The sequence below is a fragment of the Anopheles gambiae genome, chromosome 3 (assembly GCF_943734735.2).
Source record: "Anopheles gambiae chromosome 3, idAnoGambNW_F1_1, whole genome shotgun sequence".
NCBI classification, from domain to species: Eukaryota; Metazoa; Arthropoda; class Insecta; order Diptera; family Culicidae; genus Anopheles; species Anopheles gambiae.
In genome coordinates, this window is record NC_064602.1 from 21,076,317 (window position 1) to 21,095,950 (window position 19,634).

The 19,634-nt window shown below is 44.9% G+C and overlaps 1 protein-coding gene across 1 annotated transcript in view; it reads right to left on the minus strand.

Annotated features, from left to right (window-relative positions):
- Positions 1 to 5,743: 5,743 nt before the first annotated feature.
- Positions 5,744 to 19,634, minus strand: part of LOC1279914 (out at first protein) — a 76,160-nt gene continuing 62,269 nt past the window's right edge. The window contains exon 5 of the mRNA XM_061655789.1: positions 5,744 to 12,003. Coding sequence (XP_061511773.1) covers positions 11,714 to 12,003 — 290 coding nt within the window. The 3' untranslated portion in view covers positions 5,744 to 11,713. The remainder of the gene's footprint in view (positions 12,004 to 19,634) is intronic.

Below are 19,634 nucleotides of genomic sequence, written 5' to 3' on the forward strand. Positions count from 1 at the left end.
CGTGCTGTGCTGTGGTGGGCGCACGCAAAAAGATACACCGAACCGGACTTGCCGGATGGTGGTTGGCCTTTCGGTTCTGTTGCGTTGGCTCGAGGTTGAGGAGGTTTGATTCGAAAATTAAATTACAGCAAATTAAATGCATGTCATTGTTTCGGAACGATTGAGCAGCGTGAATCGCTTTTGAAAGCTTTTTTCAACAACCATTCCATTAGCATCACAAGTGCATTCTTTCCAGCTCTATTATACGTAATATGTAATTGCCTATTTAAAATAACGAACCTATTTAAACAGGTTTTAGCGATAAAGCATTAAAAAAAGAAGAATTTTAACGAATTATAACGAGTGGTCATGACATTTAGTTTTAATTTGGAAATCAATAATTGGATGCTTTCCGGGCGACTCCGGACGACTCCGAACGACTCCGAACGACTCCGAACGACTCCGGACGACTTCGCCTCCGGGCGACTCCGAACGACTCCGAACGATTCCGAACGACTCCGGGTATTGCAGCGCGGACCTACGTTCCGGAGTCGATTTCGAATTTATCGGAGTCGGATCGGAGTCGCCTCCGGATTTTTGCCAACTTTACCCATCACTACCGTGCCCATCGGGATTTGACCTCGCCTGGATATGCGAATAACACGGACAATGAGTTCGTGTTAACTACGTTAACTACGTGTTTTTCCTATGAGAATATTTAAAATTTGCCATGAATTATAGGGTTTTTTGTTACGCCAATTTTCTTCTTTGGGCCAACAACCGCTGTCGGTAAAGGCCTGCCAAGTACCCACTAGTGAAGTGAGCATGGCTTTCAGTGACTTATTGTTACCATAGCAGGATAGTCAGTCCTATGTATGGGGGCACGGTCTATTCGGGACTTGAACCCATGACGGACATGTTGTTACGTCGTACGAGTTGACGACTGTACCACCAGACCGGCCCTTGTTACGCCAATGTGCTCTGATAATATTGCGTTTTTTTAATATTCTCGTCAGAACGCAACGTCACCTATTTATTTAGCTGTCATTTCTCAACAGCACGGATAAACGGACAACCGGATAAAAGGTAACCGTATAAACGGCGCTCCACTGCAAGGTGTAAGGATATTAGGAGGTGAAGTGCTTCAGAGCGAATAGACATTTCACGACTTGACATAACAATACTGGGTGCTCCGGTCTTAAAATCGGGAAGGGCTGGAGGGGGGTATAGAAAATTGTTAAAAATTGCGATTTAACACTTTAAGCGCCGTGTCATATAAATTCGCATGACGGTTTTGCTCACCGTTCAGCTTTGCATTTGACGCTCAGTGATTCTCTTGAGAACGAATGGGGTAGGAAAGAGAGAACGAGAACGACATGTGCTACGCCGCTTATCGCAATGAAACAAAAGAGTGATAACAATCGCACGATCAACTGTCGCTCTCATCGCTCTCTTGCCATGCGCTACGTGCTCACTCAAAAACTGTGACGTCAGGCTGGCGGTCAAAGTGTTAACATAACAATACTTAATAATGGCGCCCGGCAAACGCGCTAATAATTCACCTTCTAAATAAACACACCTTGCTCCACTGTACATTTTCTAATTGCATGTTTTAATGTAGGTTGTTATAACAATTAAAAAGAACGCGTTTGCATTAAAAATCGTTCCAATATATTAGCCTGTAAAGAAAAAATAATTGTTATCGCTGAAAACTCCCGAGTATTAAACAAAATTTTACCTGACATACAACTGAAGGTCTTCAAAAAGTTGGATTTGGAAATCTGGATAATAGATCTAAGGGGAAAATCATTATATTTTAATCACAATCAATTAAATTATACTTCATACGTCTGGAATAAATAAATTGTACAGTTTACCATATGATGCAGAAGAATGAGGAAGTAAGTAAAACTCAAACAAAATTATTTTAAGCTAAAACATGATATGTAATACACAAATATCAATGACAACCAGGTAAACATAAGTGCCTTACTTCATCATTTCATTGTTTTTAATAGTTTAATTTGATTAAAATATGATGCATTTTATGACTTTTACAAATATGGAACATTGCAGAAGCTTCATCGCTTTTGCATCAATATATGATTACACCACAAAATTTAAATTTCATTTGATAAAAAATAACCAAAAAACACGCTGCAGAAATCCTATTGCTCCTCATCCCATTATTATGCAAAGTAAATCGCATGCCGGCGATAAGGGAAAAAACAAAAAACTTTCCCCAATCGTACTTTGTAACGAAATCATCACCAAACATAATGCAAGCAAATTCAATCGATACACCCATCATGTTTCATGTACTGTTAATGCTTTCGAGCGTGCTTAACGAGCAAAGGAATGTGAAAAACAAAAATCCAATACAAAACAAAAGCACCCAAACGTTGCAGGTCACCAGATAACATCCAACCGGTGGGTCTGAAAACGGAAATCTGGCTTAACCAAGCACCATCGCCCTGTTTTGGGTGCAAGAGCTGAAGAAGCAAAAAGAACGCAACAACGCAGCGCTCCACACAAAGCGAAAACAATCAAAAGTTTGAAATTAGTTTTTCCACCCCTTTTTGTACCACGACGCCTAGCACGGAACGCTCCCACCACCTTCCATTGGAGGATCGATAAATTAAGCGACCGAGCAAAAGGCCAATAAAGCAAAAGTTGTTTGTCAAACAATCATCATACGGCGGGGATGTGAGTGCGCGTAGCTTGCCCGGAAGTCGTACTGTTGTGTGGTGAGGTTGGCGCAAAATGGAAGGCACGCAATGAAGCAGCCGTATGTAACAGAATATTACACATCGGAGTTTTACTCCGCTCATGCTGTGGCTCGTTGTGATCGTTCCAAATCAAAACTGTCATCGTTGCGAGAGGAAGATACGGGCACTCACAGGTCGTGTGGTATGGTATGATCGCATCGAACGTGTTTTGCGTAGCATAGCAGTACATCCGCAGCGCACCGGGTCGGCAGAAAAACCACTCCATTCGCAGCGGCACGTAATGGTTTGGTGATTTATTCAACGTTCGCTAATTGAAGTTTGTTTATTATAAATGGGATGGCTTATTAAATTTGTAACGGTTGCATTACCGCAAAGCACAGCAGATGAGGTTGGCATTTGGAGCGGAAAAGCTCCAAGGCTTGTCATTTTTAATGATTTTAGCTGCCGGACTTTCCAATTCCCAAATGCCACACAACCCGCCCGAAACAATCCTGCGTGTCGCTGCGTGGAAATGGGAAAATGGACAACGCCGGAACACGCACTAAGCTCCTGGGAGGAGATTATCGCAAGCCCTACCTACCGGTACCCGTATAATGATGCGCTAATCAGGCTAGGCGAGATTGTGTTGCGAATCCGAATTTAACTGTGCTTTGGTAGTGCTGTGCGTGATTTAATTAGCATTTTTGGGTTGTAGCGGCTGTAGACGCTGGTTTCCATTTCAGCCCCGAAGCGAGTCGAGAGATGGTTACGTGGTTTTAAATGATCGCGCTTATTTGAAATCATGTAAAAGGAACGTTTTAAAACATAAAATATAAGATGCTTTTTGAATGCCACATTCATTTACAACAAACTCAATTAATTTAATGACAAATGATTTTTTAAATTTCTCAATATTTTTGTGACGTATTATGTCCTTTCTCATTTTTTAGAACTAATCGCTTGTTCCATTTCAAGTTGTAAGTATATTTAGATTTTTAGGTCAATTATTTTACACACTTTGTTTGTCCGGTTTTCTTTCCCGACCCATTCATTTTCGTCCCAATGTCTATCGGCGAGAAATATACTAACTTCCTGTCTCGCGTGTGTTTATAGCTTTCGTATAAAATATATACTATACTATATGTATATATGCTGTTTTTTGTTCTGTCCTATATATATATAACTATGTATATACGTTTCGCACAAGCCGTATGTTTAGTACGCGCGCACTGGTTACATTACAAGCTAGCCCTATTCGTTTGGTTTGTTTTGTTTGTTTCTTTTTTTTTAAATGTTGTTTTGTTTTACATTTACAAACTTTACGTTTGCTCAAGTGTCATTTCTTATTTATAGTAATCGGTTGTTTTATCTTTTTATAGTGTATGTGTGTGTGTTTTTATTGGGATGTGCGTTTTGCTTCTATAGCGTTTGAATGTCTTAACTGGTCTTGTAAAACGGATAAAAAGAATAGTAGTAAATTGATTAAAAGAATCGGGAATGTCTGGTCGGCAAAGCACATAATCTGCTGATACAAATGGTACGAGCGATAATGGAATACAATGTATCACCCCCAATGCATACCCGCTATTTCATCACGAAAAGTCTCAAGAAGCAATAAAACGATGCATTTGCGGAACCACAAAGGGCATGAAGGGAAAATAAAACTTTCGCTGGCCGTATAAGATCATGATTAATTCTAGGCGAAACTCGTGCGCGCACCACTCGCGGATAAACGGTCACGAAAGACCGTTTACAGGGCGAGCGAGCGCGCGCGCGCGTGTTTATTCCACTAGAACTGGCATCGGTTAAAAGACGTTCCCAACACTCCCGCCCGACCCATCAACTTTAACCCGATGACTCGCGCACCATTGCGAAACTATCTTCACCGCACGGCAGTACCCGAGACCGGGGCAGAAAGCTCTCCACCGTTGTTGCCGAGGCAGTAATTACACTTTCGGAAACTTACACCCTCAACCCCCCGTGTCACAGGCGTGCCCCGGGTTTTATTTGCCGTCACACTAATGGTCTGCCACCTTTCCAGCCTGGCAAAAAGGGTCGTCCCTTTCCCCATCTCAGCCCGGGGAGGGGGGCTTTGATTGACTTACGAGAGAGTAAGGTCTAAGTTACAGCCCAACTTAACGGCTTCCCGGGCCAGCCCAGCAAACACACGCGGTGGGCGCTAAAGTTTTCCTCTCGCCATTCATTCATTACTGTTCCTGCACAGCGCTGTTGCAGTACTGTGGTTGGAAGATAGAACCAACCGGGAAGCGGGCGAGTGGGTTTGGAGAAACATGAAAAATTACTTACAGGCAACTTTAACGCACAAAATAAACAGTTGGCAGTTGGGTTCACCTTCCCTTTGGCGCTGGGTTGTTCGCAAGCCCAGCGGGTCAAGTTTCATTTTCCAATTTTCAACAACACTACTCATGCTCGGCTCGCGCAAGGATTCACAGTTTGTGGCGGCCTAGTGGGTTGCTTATATCGAGGACTTTCTGTTTGTGCCGGCTTCATTGGAGGTTATTATGTTTACCTCTTTTTTTCTTTTTTCTTCTAACGAAGCTTCTGTACAATTTAATTACTCGTTCTTTCACATTTGCTGCTTGTTAGCTTTGCATGGGGGTTTCTTACTATTCGTTGTGCATTTTGTTGTGATTTTCTGTTGTGTTTACGTTCGTTTTTTTCTATTTCACTGATTTTTTTCATTTTTTCATGTTCACTTTCATCACTATCACACTACTGGGTTTCTTTTTCTCTCTTTCTCTCTTTCTTATATCTGTGTCTCTTTTCCGATTATAATAGCGTTTTAGTTATTCTTTTTTTCTTCTGTATTTTCTTTTTCTGCTTTAACTTCTACTGTGTGATCCCGCTTTATAAATGCTTTAATTACTTGTTATACTCCATACGACTAAGTTGTTGCACACATTCACGCTTTGCTTACTTTGTAGTATTAGAAGGAAGTATCAGAGGAAAGCTAAGGCCACGTATTATGTTGATGTATGTGTTTTTTTTTTTCGTTCGATTTCTAGCAGAAGTTTTTGTTGTTGTTTTGTTTCGTTTTCTTTTTGCGTGTTTGTGTAGCAGTGTTTGTTTATTTTATTTTAATTTTCTTCAATTTAGCGGTTGTTTGTTCTTCTTTTAACTATACAGCACCATTCACGGTGGTTTTGCGTTTTGACTAACAGGGTTTTTACGTTTTTACATTACTTTTTTTGTGTTATTGTTGTTTAGTTTAATCGCAGTTATGCTTAGAGTAGTACGCGTTAATGCTTCGTAATGCGTTTCGGTTTTGCGCACTCTAGTCTGAGTCTTTCACTTTTATACACCCACATCTACACGCACGTGTACTGATGGCACTGAGACACATTTGTTGTTGTTGCACATTGCAAATTTCATGAGAAAACGAAGAGAAAATGGCAAAAATAAAGGAAACATTTCAAACAAACAATAGATTTACTGTATTGTCACGTTCAATACTTGCGGGTTGCGTGTAGTGGATTGTGTTAAACTAAATACTTAAATTACTTTAACCAATGTGTTTTTGAGCGTATTAAACAGCGTAAGGTTGTGTGTTTGCACCTTCCTTTCCTTGCTGTCTTTTCACAACTATGATGTGACCTTGCAAGAAGGAAGGAAAGGCACAAAAACATCCAAAAACATATCAAAAACAGCATCCAAAGCTCGCTAACGTAACGGAGAGTGCGGCAACCAACTGCTTACGCTTTACAATGTAATACTATTATGTTCTTAACGGTAATGTACTTTGTCAGCTACGGGGTTTTTCTTCTTTTCTTTATGCGGTTTGCTCTACATGCGCCAGTAATGGTTTCGTCACCCGCAATCACTTTTACACTTGGGCCCTTTTCCCCCCCATCGTGGCGGGTGGGGGTGGTTTGTGTACCATTACTGTTTTATTATTTATTGTTATGTATAGCATTGGTCAAACTGTACACCGAGCTCGGGCTCGAGTTCGAGTTCGGTCACAGCGGTTATCTGTACAGTGGTGACGACCGGCGAATGGGAAGTTTAAAATGAAGCACAACAACATCTTGTTCCCGTTGTCACTGCTCCGGGTCCGTCATCGTTACCGGATGTCGATCGAACGGAATAAGTAATGAAGTGGCGGAAAAAAGTACGGGGAAAAACGGGGAGCAAAAATGCAACTGAAAAGGGATGAATAGGAACAAAAAATTCTTCTACTTTGTTTGTGTTTGTTTGTTTGCTTGAACGCTGGCAAGAGCGAATGAACGAACGTGTATTTACAAATGCGAAAATTACTTGCCCTATCCTTGTAGTGTCCTCTTTCTCCGGGAACCGCCAACACACGTTTTCCTCTCGCTTTTCTACCAACCGGCCAAAGAAGACAGATAGCAATAAATAAACATAAACGATTCTAACGACAACCAGCCAACGGGAACACCACAAATAAGCAGGTATACACACACACAAATTTAGCCAGGAGTGGGGAGCATAGTCGAACGAGTAGTTGCTTCGCCCGGAATGTGTGCACATCAAGAAGGTAGAAGGCTGGTTTGCAGAGAGAAAAAAACAGAACTCGGACGCTGCAGTGGAACGGTTGGACCTAGTTAGACCCGCCCGAGTATGACGACGACGCAGCGAGCAGACGACATCGAAATAAGGGGAACGAGACACAGGAAATGAACTTACTACGGCGAACCCAAACTCCCAACAGCAACGAGTACTCGTGTCGTGTCTTGGCTGGCGCTGGTTGGCTTCTATCTTCACCACGATGATGCTGCTGCTGCTGCTGCTACTTCTGCATAAACAAATTATGTATTCAAACAAAGATCCTGCCAGAACGTTGAGTGGGCAACACAGCGTGCACGAATGGCAAGAATGCTCTACGGCGGTTTCCTGTGTTTTTGCCGGGGCGTTTCTGTTTCACCTCTTGTTTTGGTACGGCACTCTGCGCTTCCTTCTGCAGCACTAGTAGCAGCAGCAGCAGCAGCAGCAAAAGACAGCTTTTGATTTGGGCTTTTCCATCTCCCTTTCTCATTATGGCCCGCTTGGGCCATAGGTTGGCTGGTTGTATCTTCCCAGCTTCTCCCCCATCGGACGCGTAAGTACATTTTCTTTTGAAAGCGAAAGAAGAGCCCACTCGCCCACGAGTGGTGGGGCTCGAAAAGCTTTACCACCAAAGAGCTGCGACACGATGTCAAGTGTCACCGAAACGGAACGGCACCACGGAAGGAGAAAGCATTTTCTTCGTGGGGGGTGGGTGAGGAGAACGGACTTTCCGCTATCGAGAGGAGAAGGAGAACCACTTCCGAAAGCAGTCACATGGTCCACAATTCGCCTAGGTGAGTCTTTCTATTTGGGGTTTCTCGCTTGTGTTTCACCTCTTTTCCTTCGCTCACGGATGTCACGCGGCGGTGAAACGTGCGCACCTGGTGGAATATTATTGTTTTGCAGGGATATGGGAAGGGAAGCTTGCTTGCTTGCGAACAACGCTCTTGTTGCCTGTTGAGTGCTTGCCACGCCAAACAAACACACACACACACACCTGGCCGCAAGTCTCATCTATTTTTGGACAAGGAATGCGCACGGTTTTTGTTTATCTGCTTTCTGCGCCATTTACATTTACCAAAAGCAGTGTTACAGATGGAGAGGATGTGCCGGCTATTATTGTATGCAAAATATTGATATCGGAAACGAAATGAAGATTCCAGCGAAAAACTCGTTACATTTCCCATGTTCGGGGGAAAAAGAGGGAAATGAATTTCAAGTGCAATTTTGACCGCACGTTTCACGTTGTGATGAGGCTCCGGCTACTCAATTTGTGTTCTTCATTTCTTCCTAGACATAAAACACACAAACCAGTAACTGCAATTCACCCGTTGAAGCATCAGGAAACGTACCAAAAAAAAGCCACAAAACAGAGCGCATGAATACTGAAAGCAATTTTACCATTTTTTCCACCCTTGGCCAGCGAGGAGCGCCGAACAGCGAACACGAAAGGTAAACGAAACAAATCAACATTTGCAATGAAAATTCAAGCGAAATAGTAATTTCATGGCATGGTTCTCGAGCTTCACCGAATGACCACTCAAACGGAGTAGATGAGGGAAAAGTTAGGTCTGGCGAGAGGCAAAACACAGACCAACACAGCAACCGCGCCGGAGCGTTCTTGACGGAGCGTGTTTGACTTCCCATTCTTCAAGGAAGGACAGCAATGGCGAGCGCAACGCGCAAGTGCTTCAAAAGTAAGTGCACTTTTGTTTTCATAACGGTTGGAATATAAATTAGGTTGAAGCGGAGAAAAAAGAAACAAATTGCTGTGTGTGTCGTGAAGCGCTTTGTGCGTATAAACTCGGCCGGCAAGTATGGTTTTACTATTCATATCTCCACCACTCTACAAATCGTTTAGCAATAGACAAACCGCAATGTCAGTGAACGAGAGAAAGAGGGAGAGGGGGGGAGGGGGGGGGCATGGCAGTATGCTTCAGACCATAAGGTAAACAAAATTGTGCAATTTTCTCATTCTTTTCCAACTTGAGGCAGAGCAACACGGAATGTTGTTGGTTTGTTACACGCAAGCACTGTAAAAACGCACCACCCAGAGCGAGACGGGCGAGCAAGCTATAGGGAGGCGTCAACCGTGAAAGCGTTTCCTTTCCGGACTCACAAAGCACGGTGGTGCGTTCTCATTCACCTCTCCCCCCCCCCCGGCGAAGGATAAGCGCTGCCCCGGGCACGACACACCGAAAGAAACAATTAAGGAAAGTAAATTGGCAAGAGAGTGCGAGTGAGATTAGGAAAAGTAGATAAAAGCGAAACCATTTCCGCCTTGCCATGAGCAGTGGGCACCATCGACCTCGACCGTAAGGTGTTGCCATTTAACTTTCTACGTACCGGGCAGGATTTGAAATAATTTCATCGGTGGTATGGCTAATGCTTCAACTCATCGCCCTAGCAGGTAGGGACACACGCGAGTCGCGTTGTTGAAAACCAAAAAGAGATGAAAGAGACACAAAGAGAGAAAAGGAGAGCAAAAAAACACAAACAATTTAAAGAATCTCTCTTGGTGGAAGGCAAACGAACGTGGCCGCACACCTTTGGTGGAAATAAAAACACAAAATCCGCACGCCCAACCCATAGGAATGTAATCAACCTCCACGCACACGCCTTGCAAAAGGATGTGTCGAATCCGCCGGCGTTGGCCGGTCTTTAAAAGGCGAGTGAAGTGAAAAAGCGGAGCAGAAGATGTAAGGGAATAGAACTTGCAACGTGAAGCACAGAAGGAACCACCGTTCCTGGCGTGGGGCTGTTCTTTACGGGTTTCTTTATGGCTTCGTACATTTCCCATTTCGCTTGAGTGTTTTAATACTGTGTCCGGTACGTTCCTCCTTCTCCTCATCATTCCTTTTCTCGCTACCACATGAACTCTAGCTTTACACACATACACCGCAAGGTTCCGTGTCGATCCGTGGCGAACATCGTTCCGCTGCTTGTCTGTGGCGGCATTTGCGGCCTTTTGTTGTAATGCGGTTCCGATCCATTTCCACTGTGTCGTCAGTGTATGTGCGTTATTTTAAATCCTTCTCATCCAGTTACAAACTAGCACATCTTTTGTGAACTATAGAGCGACCGGGGCCCTGTTTTAGCTTGAAAAAAAGAGCGAATATCTTACGGATAAGCGCTGAAGAAAGAAAATGATGACAAAGTGTGATCACAGTGAAAGATCGATCATTGCAAGCGGGATACGGGTGGCATGGAACTCACTGATGGTTTAGGACTCTTCGATTTTACTGGATTCATCCAGTGTGCTGACCTGAAGCCCCTAAAATGCTTGAAGATTGTTTTTCCGAAAGATGTAATTCATAGCCTTGTAGCTGCCGAATGGTCACCGAAACTACGTTTTTTTTTCTTTTTCCTCGCCACACAAACGAGCATCCGTGTCGTATTACCACTTGCTCAGCGTTTGACACTTGAAATCCTATCCGACCGCTTTACGGCTGGTCATAAAATCCGCACCTAAGGGGAAAACAACCGCCGTCGTGCGGAACAGATTACAGAATTAGGAAATTGCTGCTCTGTTCCCGTCAGTGTGCGACAGGGACAGGTACCAGAGACAAAAAAGAAGGCTTCTCTGCCTAACAAACCACACGAAACGTAGGCCCTAAAAAAGGGGATGTGTCCTTCTGATTAAACCTATTTTTGTGCTATAAAATAATTTCGTTCAACAGCAAACCGTTGGCGGGTGGTGGTTCTGCGGTGGTGGCTACAAACGGTTGGTGGTATCTGGTGCTGCCTGTCACCTTCTCCGTCCCTCTCGATGGCACTGTTGCTGGCAATGGAGTTGTTGGTGGTGGTGATATTGGTTGAGTAAAATTAAATTCACCGATTGTTTCGGTTGGCGGCGGTGCATTGCCCACCACAACGGCACACCTGAACGCTGTTGCTGCTGCTGGTGATGGTGATAGTGATTTGTGCTGCACGCTCCACCGATCATCTGGTTCGTGTTGGGTCCGGCATGCAGGTACCACTACCGAGGGCGCCCGCCGTTCGCTACTGTCGCTAATGGTCGCCGCCGGTACAGTGGCACTATTGTGCTGCTTTTTGCTGCCGGTCCACTGCACCGCCCTCGGTAGCAGCGTGCCGATTAGCAGCAGGTCCGATAGCGACGACACCCACCAGGACGACGATGGGCTGTTCTGCTGCTGCTGGTGCTGTTGCTGCCCTGGAGGGTTGGTGTAATCGGCCGCAAACCGTTGCTGTTGCTGTTCCGTCCGAGCTGCCCGATATCGGTGGCGATTACCGTAATCGATGGCTGCACTGTAGTGCTCTGGTTTGCGTGTTTTGCTCCATCCCGGACGTGTCTGTAAGTGTTTGCTGCTGCTGCTGCTGCTTCCGGCAACGCTGACCCGTTCTACACGGTCCTGCTCGTCAGACGGATGTTCTGATGTATCGAATGCTGTTGTCGTTGCCACTGCTTCCACCACCACTCCCACTGCTCCCACTCCCACTGCTAAAGGTTGCTGCTGAGGGCACCGATGGCCCATTTTCGGTCATTCGTCCCACAAACACTGCTGCTTCTCGCGCACGTAGTACGTGTACTGGTGGCACTTGCGACACGTTTTGATCCCGCACCGGTAGCTGCCCCCGTTGTTCTGCAGTGCGCTTTCCGGCTTGCCCTTGCAGTACTTCAGCCCGCACGGGTACCAGCCGATGCACATCTCGAGCGTGCAGAGGCACGGTGCCCAGATGGCGCTGACGTCGCTGCACCGCGACGGTGCCGTAACGGTGTTGGCCGACGGGAACAGCTTCACCGCCGACTCCAGTATCGAAATCGATGATCCTGCAAAATGGAGCAGAGAGAAAGAGAGAAAGTGAGGAATGAATCGTAGAGCAGCATGTAGTAATTGAAAAACTGGAATGGTAATAGAACAGACAGAACAGCGCGCGGCTGTATTTTACGCCGTTTTTTTTTATTTGCTCGAACGATGGTCCATTCTCGGGCAGCGCGTGCAATGTGAAAAGGTTGTTGCCACTTCAAATTAATCCCCGAGGCGGCGGTGCACCGAGCTGCAAGCCGTGTAGCCATGTAGCTTGGGCTTACAATGTAGCCGCTCGGCATAAAGGAAATGAAACTAGTTCCACGGAAAACTGTTGGCAGCAGCAGTGTGTGTGTTTGTGTGTGCGGTACAGCAGGGCTAATGGATGAAGCGTAAATAAAGCGTACGGCTGGACAAATACGGACATCGGCCCGTTCGTCGTTCATTAGAGCGCACGTATAATCATCTTCCTGGGAGGCACTCTTCATTAGGATCAATAGCATCGATGGATAGAGTTCAATCAGGATGGAGCTTCTTCCAACGGACATTTCATTGGTTGAGAGTAGAGCTTTAACTTTGATGACGTCCTCAGGTCACATTTGTGGACACTGCATTCTTAAGCAGACTTGAAAATGTAAACACGTTGAATAAGTTCACAGCATGAGAAGTCGATCTGTATACATAAAAACAGCACCAAAGACATTTATAAGCAGGTACATCAATCATAAATAAATCTCGATCTCTTTCGCTGTAAACCTTCAACCAAACCACACGTGTAAGCTGCTCATAATACCCGTAAATTATTCGACAAAACTTTAGGTGGTATTCAGAAGCATCAATAAGACAAAACTATTGATGTGCTCTCTGTAGGGGACCCACGACTCCGATCCGACTCTAGCTATTGTTAGTCCGATTCCGACTCCGACAAAGTCGGAACCAATAGTTCCGATCCAGATTCAGAGCCGCCTAGAGTAGGAGTCATCCGCAATCGTCCGGAGTCATCCGGAGTCGTCCGGAGTCATCTGGAGTCGCGCGGAGTCGCCTGAGAACGTCCGAAGTCATCTGGAGTCGTTCGGAGTCCTTCGAGAACGTCCGAAGTCATCCGGAGTCGTCCAAAGTGGTTCGGAGTATCCGGAGTCGTCAGGAGTATCTTGAGTCGTTCGGAGTTGGAGACGTCTGGAGTCGTCCGGAGTTGGAGACGTTCAGTGTCGTCCGGATTTGGAGACGTCCGGAGTAGTCCGGTGTCGTCCGGTATTGCAGACGTCCGGAGTCGTCTGGAGTCGTTTGGAGTCGTCCGAATTCATTCTGAATCGTCCGGGGTCGGGGAAAGTCCGTAGAAAGAACGGCCTGAAATGCACGCTCGAAGTGAAAGAGAAAAAAATCACGAAATGAAATGTCTGACCACAAAAAAAAAACATAACTCCGGTCGTCTCTGGCCGACTTCGGACGACTGCAAATGAATCTGTCTCCGGACGACTCCGACTCCGAACGATTCCAGACGACTCCGGGCGATTCCGGACGACTACAGACGATTCCTAACGGCCCCAGATAATGCTGAGCGGACCTACCTTCCGGAGACTGTTCCGTAATATTCCGAGTCGGAACGGAGTCGAATTCAGATTTTTGCCTACTAACCCATCACTAGACAAAAAAAGTAAAGTATGGGATTTGCGTACTTCTGGAACCTCAACCAATCATAATTTTAGAACGAAATTAGGCGTTTCTCATTCAGCTTAAGTAAAATGTCTTTGTACGTGGCTTAAATACTTCACAACAGTCAAAAACCTTCTCTTGGCTTATAGAATAAATTTGATACAATGACATTTTAAGCACCAACCTACACTTCTTTGAGCCTAAGACATCGTCACACCATTATAATGTAGAGCATAGCATGTAAATAGCTGCATAATATACATTGACACGAGCAAAACCAAGTGCGTAGCGTGTTTCCTGCCTAATACACAGGCCCAACCCCGATAGAATGACCACACCTGAGAGAACTGTCGTGCCGTTTCGTAATTAATGCATTTGATCGATATTTTACCCATGAAACAAGAGAAACATTCATTTGCCTTGGCGTAAGCCTCCACAGCGCGCCATGATTTACACGCCAACGCCAGGTCGACTGTGGTGACAACCGTAGCGCTGTGAATTTCTACCATAAGCACACACGGGAAGCTACGAACCGGGCGTATGCATACGTGAGTACAACTTTCGCACTCTACGCGTGGAGCACATGCCACGTGGCATGGAACACCGGAACAAAGCCCTGAACTGAAGCCCGCGGGTGGAAATTGCGAAGCAAAGCATGACGCATTTGTCGAGCCCGGCCCGAAAATAGCTTCATTAAATTGGGTTTCAACACAGCCGGACTGCCGATCCTCACTCCACATTCACTTCTGTATGTGTGTGTGTGTGTGGGGGGGGGGGGGGGGGGGGGGGGTGGGGGGGGGAGGAAAACTTGATACCTTGAAAATGGCTGGCTTACATCTCATTATGTTCGACGGTTCCAGGGCGGGCTCAGGGAAAATCACTCAATCGATCCGTCGCTGTCGTCGTCGTCGTCGTCGGTGGTCGTTCGAGCGCGGGATTAGGCCCGTACATGCGATCCTACCCGACGAATGCCCGACGACGTACAGCTGTCATTTTCTCAGCGCTGCATAATTTATAGCAGAACCGAGCCAGCCAATGAGCACACACACACGCAGCCGTGCACCCACCACACGACCATCTTGAATAGCTTTACGGATTCCATCCTGCCGCTTCTTCCTTCCAATCTCTCGCATGGCAGTCGCCTTTACTATAAATCTCCATTACGTGTTGCCTTTTCTTCCCGGCCGGGGCAGCACTTTAAGATCGCTTGCTCGTTGCGCGCCACGCTTTCGAGGAAGCGTGTGAAAACTCCACCACGGTGCCTGTTTTTTTCTCTTCCATAGTTGCTAGAGAACACGATGCTGCCAATCCAGCCAACAAGCGAGGTGAGAACGAGCAGCAGCAACAGCAACGGAGGAAGCAGTTTGACCCTCCATTTTCGGGCTAATCAATTATGGAGCCGGGATTAGAAATCGATAGCGGGGCGGCAGCAAACCCATTTACCGAGCGCCGAGCATTACTGTTCACGCTTTTAGGGGTGTTGAAGGAAGAAGGGTGCGAATGGAATGGCAGGTCCCGGTCAAGGGTTCGCCCAAGGGTTGCCTCATTGCTGGTGGTGCTGGTTTTGCCTTCACGGTGTGCCTTTTGTGCATTTTCTAACCAACAGGTCACACACACCTTTTGTGTGTGTGTGTGTGGGTCTGTGAGAAGAAATGAATTTTTTAACAATGGCCGTCAGCCGGTATCACAAATGCACGGCAATCGTTCCAAGAATCAACCGGTTTTGCTGGCCTGGGGATGAATTTTAATACGCTTCAAAGCTATTGGGCAACCCCTACTGACATGACTGATGACTTACCGGCGTCTCAATGGACAAATGGGGTTAAGCCTGCCAAAGGAAGGAAGAAAATCATATCAACAGTTCCCATATTCAGCTGCTTCGTTCGATTCCTTCCTTCGTTTACCTTCGATTTATGTTATGATGTTTTTAGCACAAATTCAGAACTTTTTTTTAAATTAAATCTACTAAAACCGTACATGCAGAAGCTTTTCTGCTCACAAAAATAACAACATCTCGTTCTATTTCCGTAAATAAAGTCCATAAAAAACCCCTGCCACCCATCCAGTTGTAAAAATGTAATCAATCATGCTTGATGAGCTGCCATTATGATTTATTGTGGACAAATTTGCACGAAACGTACACAGAATGCCACATTCATACCGCCGCCACCAGTTATAAAACCATTCTACGGTGTATATTATTATTGCCACGGCTACAGGGCAGAAGCGGGACAGAAGCATCCAATTTTTTGCACTACTACAGCACACACGAAAATCGAATTTCACACACAGACACATCCACACTCTTTCCTTTTCCTAGGCGGGGCAGGACAATTGTCAATCAAGTTCGGGCGCTGAATAACTTCCGCGCCCGGCGGGATTTCGATGGAGATAGTGCCGCCCGCCCTCCCAGTCCGACACCGGAAACGAGTTTCTATTTCGAAACGAAAATTGCTTCACCTTCCGAGCGAGCACCTTGCGGCTTGCGGTGTGGAGGGAGGAAAAAGGGAACTTCTTTTTTTTTTGGCTCCTTTTTATCACTTTGTCCATTCGGTAGAACAACTTGAAAGCAAATAAAAATAGTTCGTACGTAAGTTCAGGCTCAAACAGACTCCCCCCGCAGCGTAATACAACAATCGGGACTAGTGTCTTCGTCCTGTGCCAGACGAGCCGAGCTCGTGCAGAACGAACCCGACAATGACGTTTGACATTTGCTGGAGCGTCGGGCTCGGTACTAATTTGATATCAGTTTTATTATTTGCTTCATTCGATCATCTCCACCCCGGCGCCCTGAAGGTGTTAGAGGATTGCATGTGTGAGTGTATGTGTGTATAGAGAGCAAAATGTACACTTGCCCGAGCAAAGCATGACCGGATTCCCAAGCACATCACATTTTCTTTTTTACTCCCCCTTAGGGGGAAAGGTATGCTCCAATAAGTACAAGGAATTCTAACACACCACACAACAGCGAAGCAAAAGGAAAATGAAACGGCTCGAAGAAGAGCACCGCAAACGAGCGCAAGCAATGAAATAAAACTTATTTTATTCTTCTCTAAGATGGAAAAGCGCAAAGAGCATAGAAAGCTCACTTCGCCCCCCTTTTGGCTTTAAACGATTACCCACCACCACGACTACCATCACATCACCACAAGGAAGAAATAAAAGCAAACGCTCAACATACATTCGGTTCTGCAGCCGGCATAACGATCGAAACGGCACACCAGGAAATTGGAGCGCAAATGTCCCACTGCCAGCACAACAATCCCCCTCCCCCCCGATAAGCAGCAAGGAGGACCGGATGGCAGACGTCCTCCTGCGCTCTCGCCACGCATCGGCACGAGACATGCTCCGGAACGGATAGCAATAAAACGGACGATACAACGAATCAATAAATTTCATAAACTGTGGGCATAAAATAAATAAATTATTACCTTTTAAAAGTGGTTTCGAGTGAAAATTATGTGCATGATATGTGTGTGTGTGTGTGTCAGTAGAGTGGACGGGTGCGTACGGACAAGCGAGCAGGAACGCAACGCAATCGGCAAGCAGTTTATTAGCTCGATCGATCGTTCGATGGATGGAGCCGCATTTAATGAAGGCCTGGTGCGTGTGTGCGTGTGTCCGGGAAAATTGTGTTCGGTTTTCAGAATAGATCTAACACTGCTAACCGTAGAGCCTTCGTTGTGCTTTGATGTTCAAACCAGACGGGAATGGGTGGAAGCGGACGACTCCCGGGGAACGGCCGGCGAGATGGATCCAGCCGAACGGATATGTTGGCACACAGAGGCTCGACTGTGGTTACATTTTCAAATAATGTTTTGCTAGAAATTATTAATTTCAACATATTTTGTACACTTCATCAAAACATGCACATTAAACGAATGCAGCTAAGCACATTCGCAACGAAATGCCATGTTTTGGGGGGGGGGGGGCAAGGAGTGATTTATTTCCAAATGCACTTTTCGAGCCACACAGCTGTGCGAGTTTTGCCCACCATGCGCAAGCGATGAAAAAAGCGAAACGCCACCACCGGAAGACCCGGAACACTGAAAATGCTCATAAAATATGATAAACGGAAATTCGAAGTGTATCGTAGAATTGAGTACATTGCTAGAAGGATAGTAGCAAACGAAACGAACGGCACGAACGGAGCAATCTAGCCAGCAGGCATTTATCACCGACGATGAGAGTATGACTGTTATTATTTTTTATCCTCGTTTTTTTTTTTTGTGAGACCCCTCCAGGACGGGGGAAAATGAAAACCTTACTCTCCCACCCATGCTTTTAAACAGCCAGAACAAACGTTCAATGATTGTTTTTTGCTTCCTTCTACTCCTTCGTGTGAAACGTGATGTCGTTATAAATTTAGCAGCAAACAGTGTGAAGCATTTCTTCGCAACGCATGAGCAACCGTTAGAAACGTGTTAACTGAAGCGTTTAACATTATCGAACACAAATAAGGTATCGAGCAGCTATATTGCCCACTTTTAATGGCAAAAAATATATGAAATTATTGACAAAGATAAATTAAACAAATATAATTAAATAAATTAAGCAATCTAAACAATTTCGAATGTAAACATTGTTTAACACCGCGTGCAAGAAGTTATTCCACATGACTCTGATATTTCATTTTCATCATAATAATTTCGTATTTCTTCAGCATGATTTTCAACACTTGAACGGTCTGTTGTTATGGTTTTTACACCTGGGTTTGAAGCCAGATCTCATTGCACCTTGACCGTAGAAGTGTTGAACATCTTACTGAAGAAATTTAAAATCATGATGATAGAAATGCAATATCTGATTGATGTAGATAAATATATTGCTAGCGGTGAATAACAAAGTTTACATTCGAAACTGACGTAGAAACCCCTGTTATTAAATAAAGTACGAAAAACGATTACTTCAACGAAAAGCACTATCTTTCACACACATAACAACAAATGAGATGCAAACAGAATATTTAAAAAAAATGGATAATGTTTAGTAGATACAGATTTAAACATAATTATTCACCGTCTTCACGCTGTTTTTCAACGGCTGTCAAATGGTGTAATTGCTTCATAATTAAATTTAAGTTTTTACACATGATTTTCAACACATCACAAATAACTGTCAACCTCAATCCAGCTTGAGACGTGTTGAAAATCATGCTCAAGAAATTAAAAATATGATGATGGAATGAAATATTAGTTTGATGAGAAATAACATCTTGAACGCGGTGAATAACAACGTTTACATTCAAAACTCACGTGGGAACCCCTGTAATTTAACATAGCAAAAATAATAGCTAAAAACGTTTCTAAAAGTAATAAAAAATACCAAATCAAAAGCTCAAATTTGTCCAACTAAAGAAAAAAAAACACTTTACATTCCCACAAAAAATCAGATTAAATCAGAGTAATTCAGTTTTATGCTAATAATGGCAAAAGTATGAGAAATAAAACAGAGAATTAAAATAAATCAACAACAAATGAAAACCCCTATCCTAAGTCATGCGTGAATAAATTCCTCAAATGTCTGCGAGGGCTTACACTTCTACCATCCAAAAACAAAAAGAGTCTTTCCTTTCAAGTTCTAAAGCACACTTAACTTCCTGTGGAATCTAAACCTTCTTTTGGTAGAACCATCTTCACCCATCTTAACGATTACACCACCCAGAGTAAGCACACTGAAGGAGCACAAGCCGGTAAAGCTCCCCACCCATTCAGAGCGAAGCAGGATTCACAAAAATAAGCACACTCATCACCGGCTACGGCATAATTCACCGAGCACGCGCTGCAAATATGCCACACTTCAGTAATTACCCTCTTTGCTGTGAAAAGGTTCTGGCCCGTAACGTAAAATTGGCGTACACTTCTCCTCCTCTTTTCACTCCATCCTCCCCACACAGCACCCAGAACGGAGAGACGGCGGTGGTGGTCCCAAAGCGTCCATCGCCGCCGCCGCCGGATTGTCTGGTAATGACAAAATAAACGCTAGACAAACCCCAAATCCG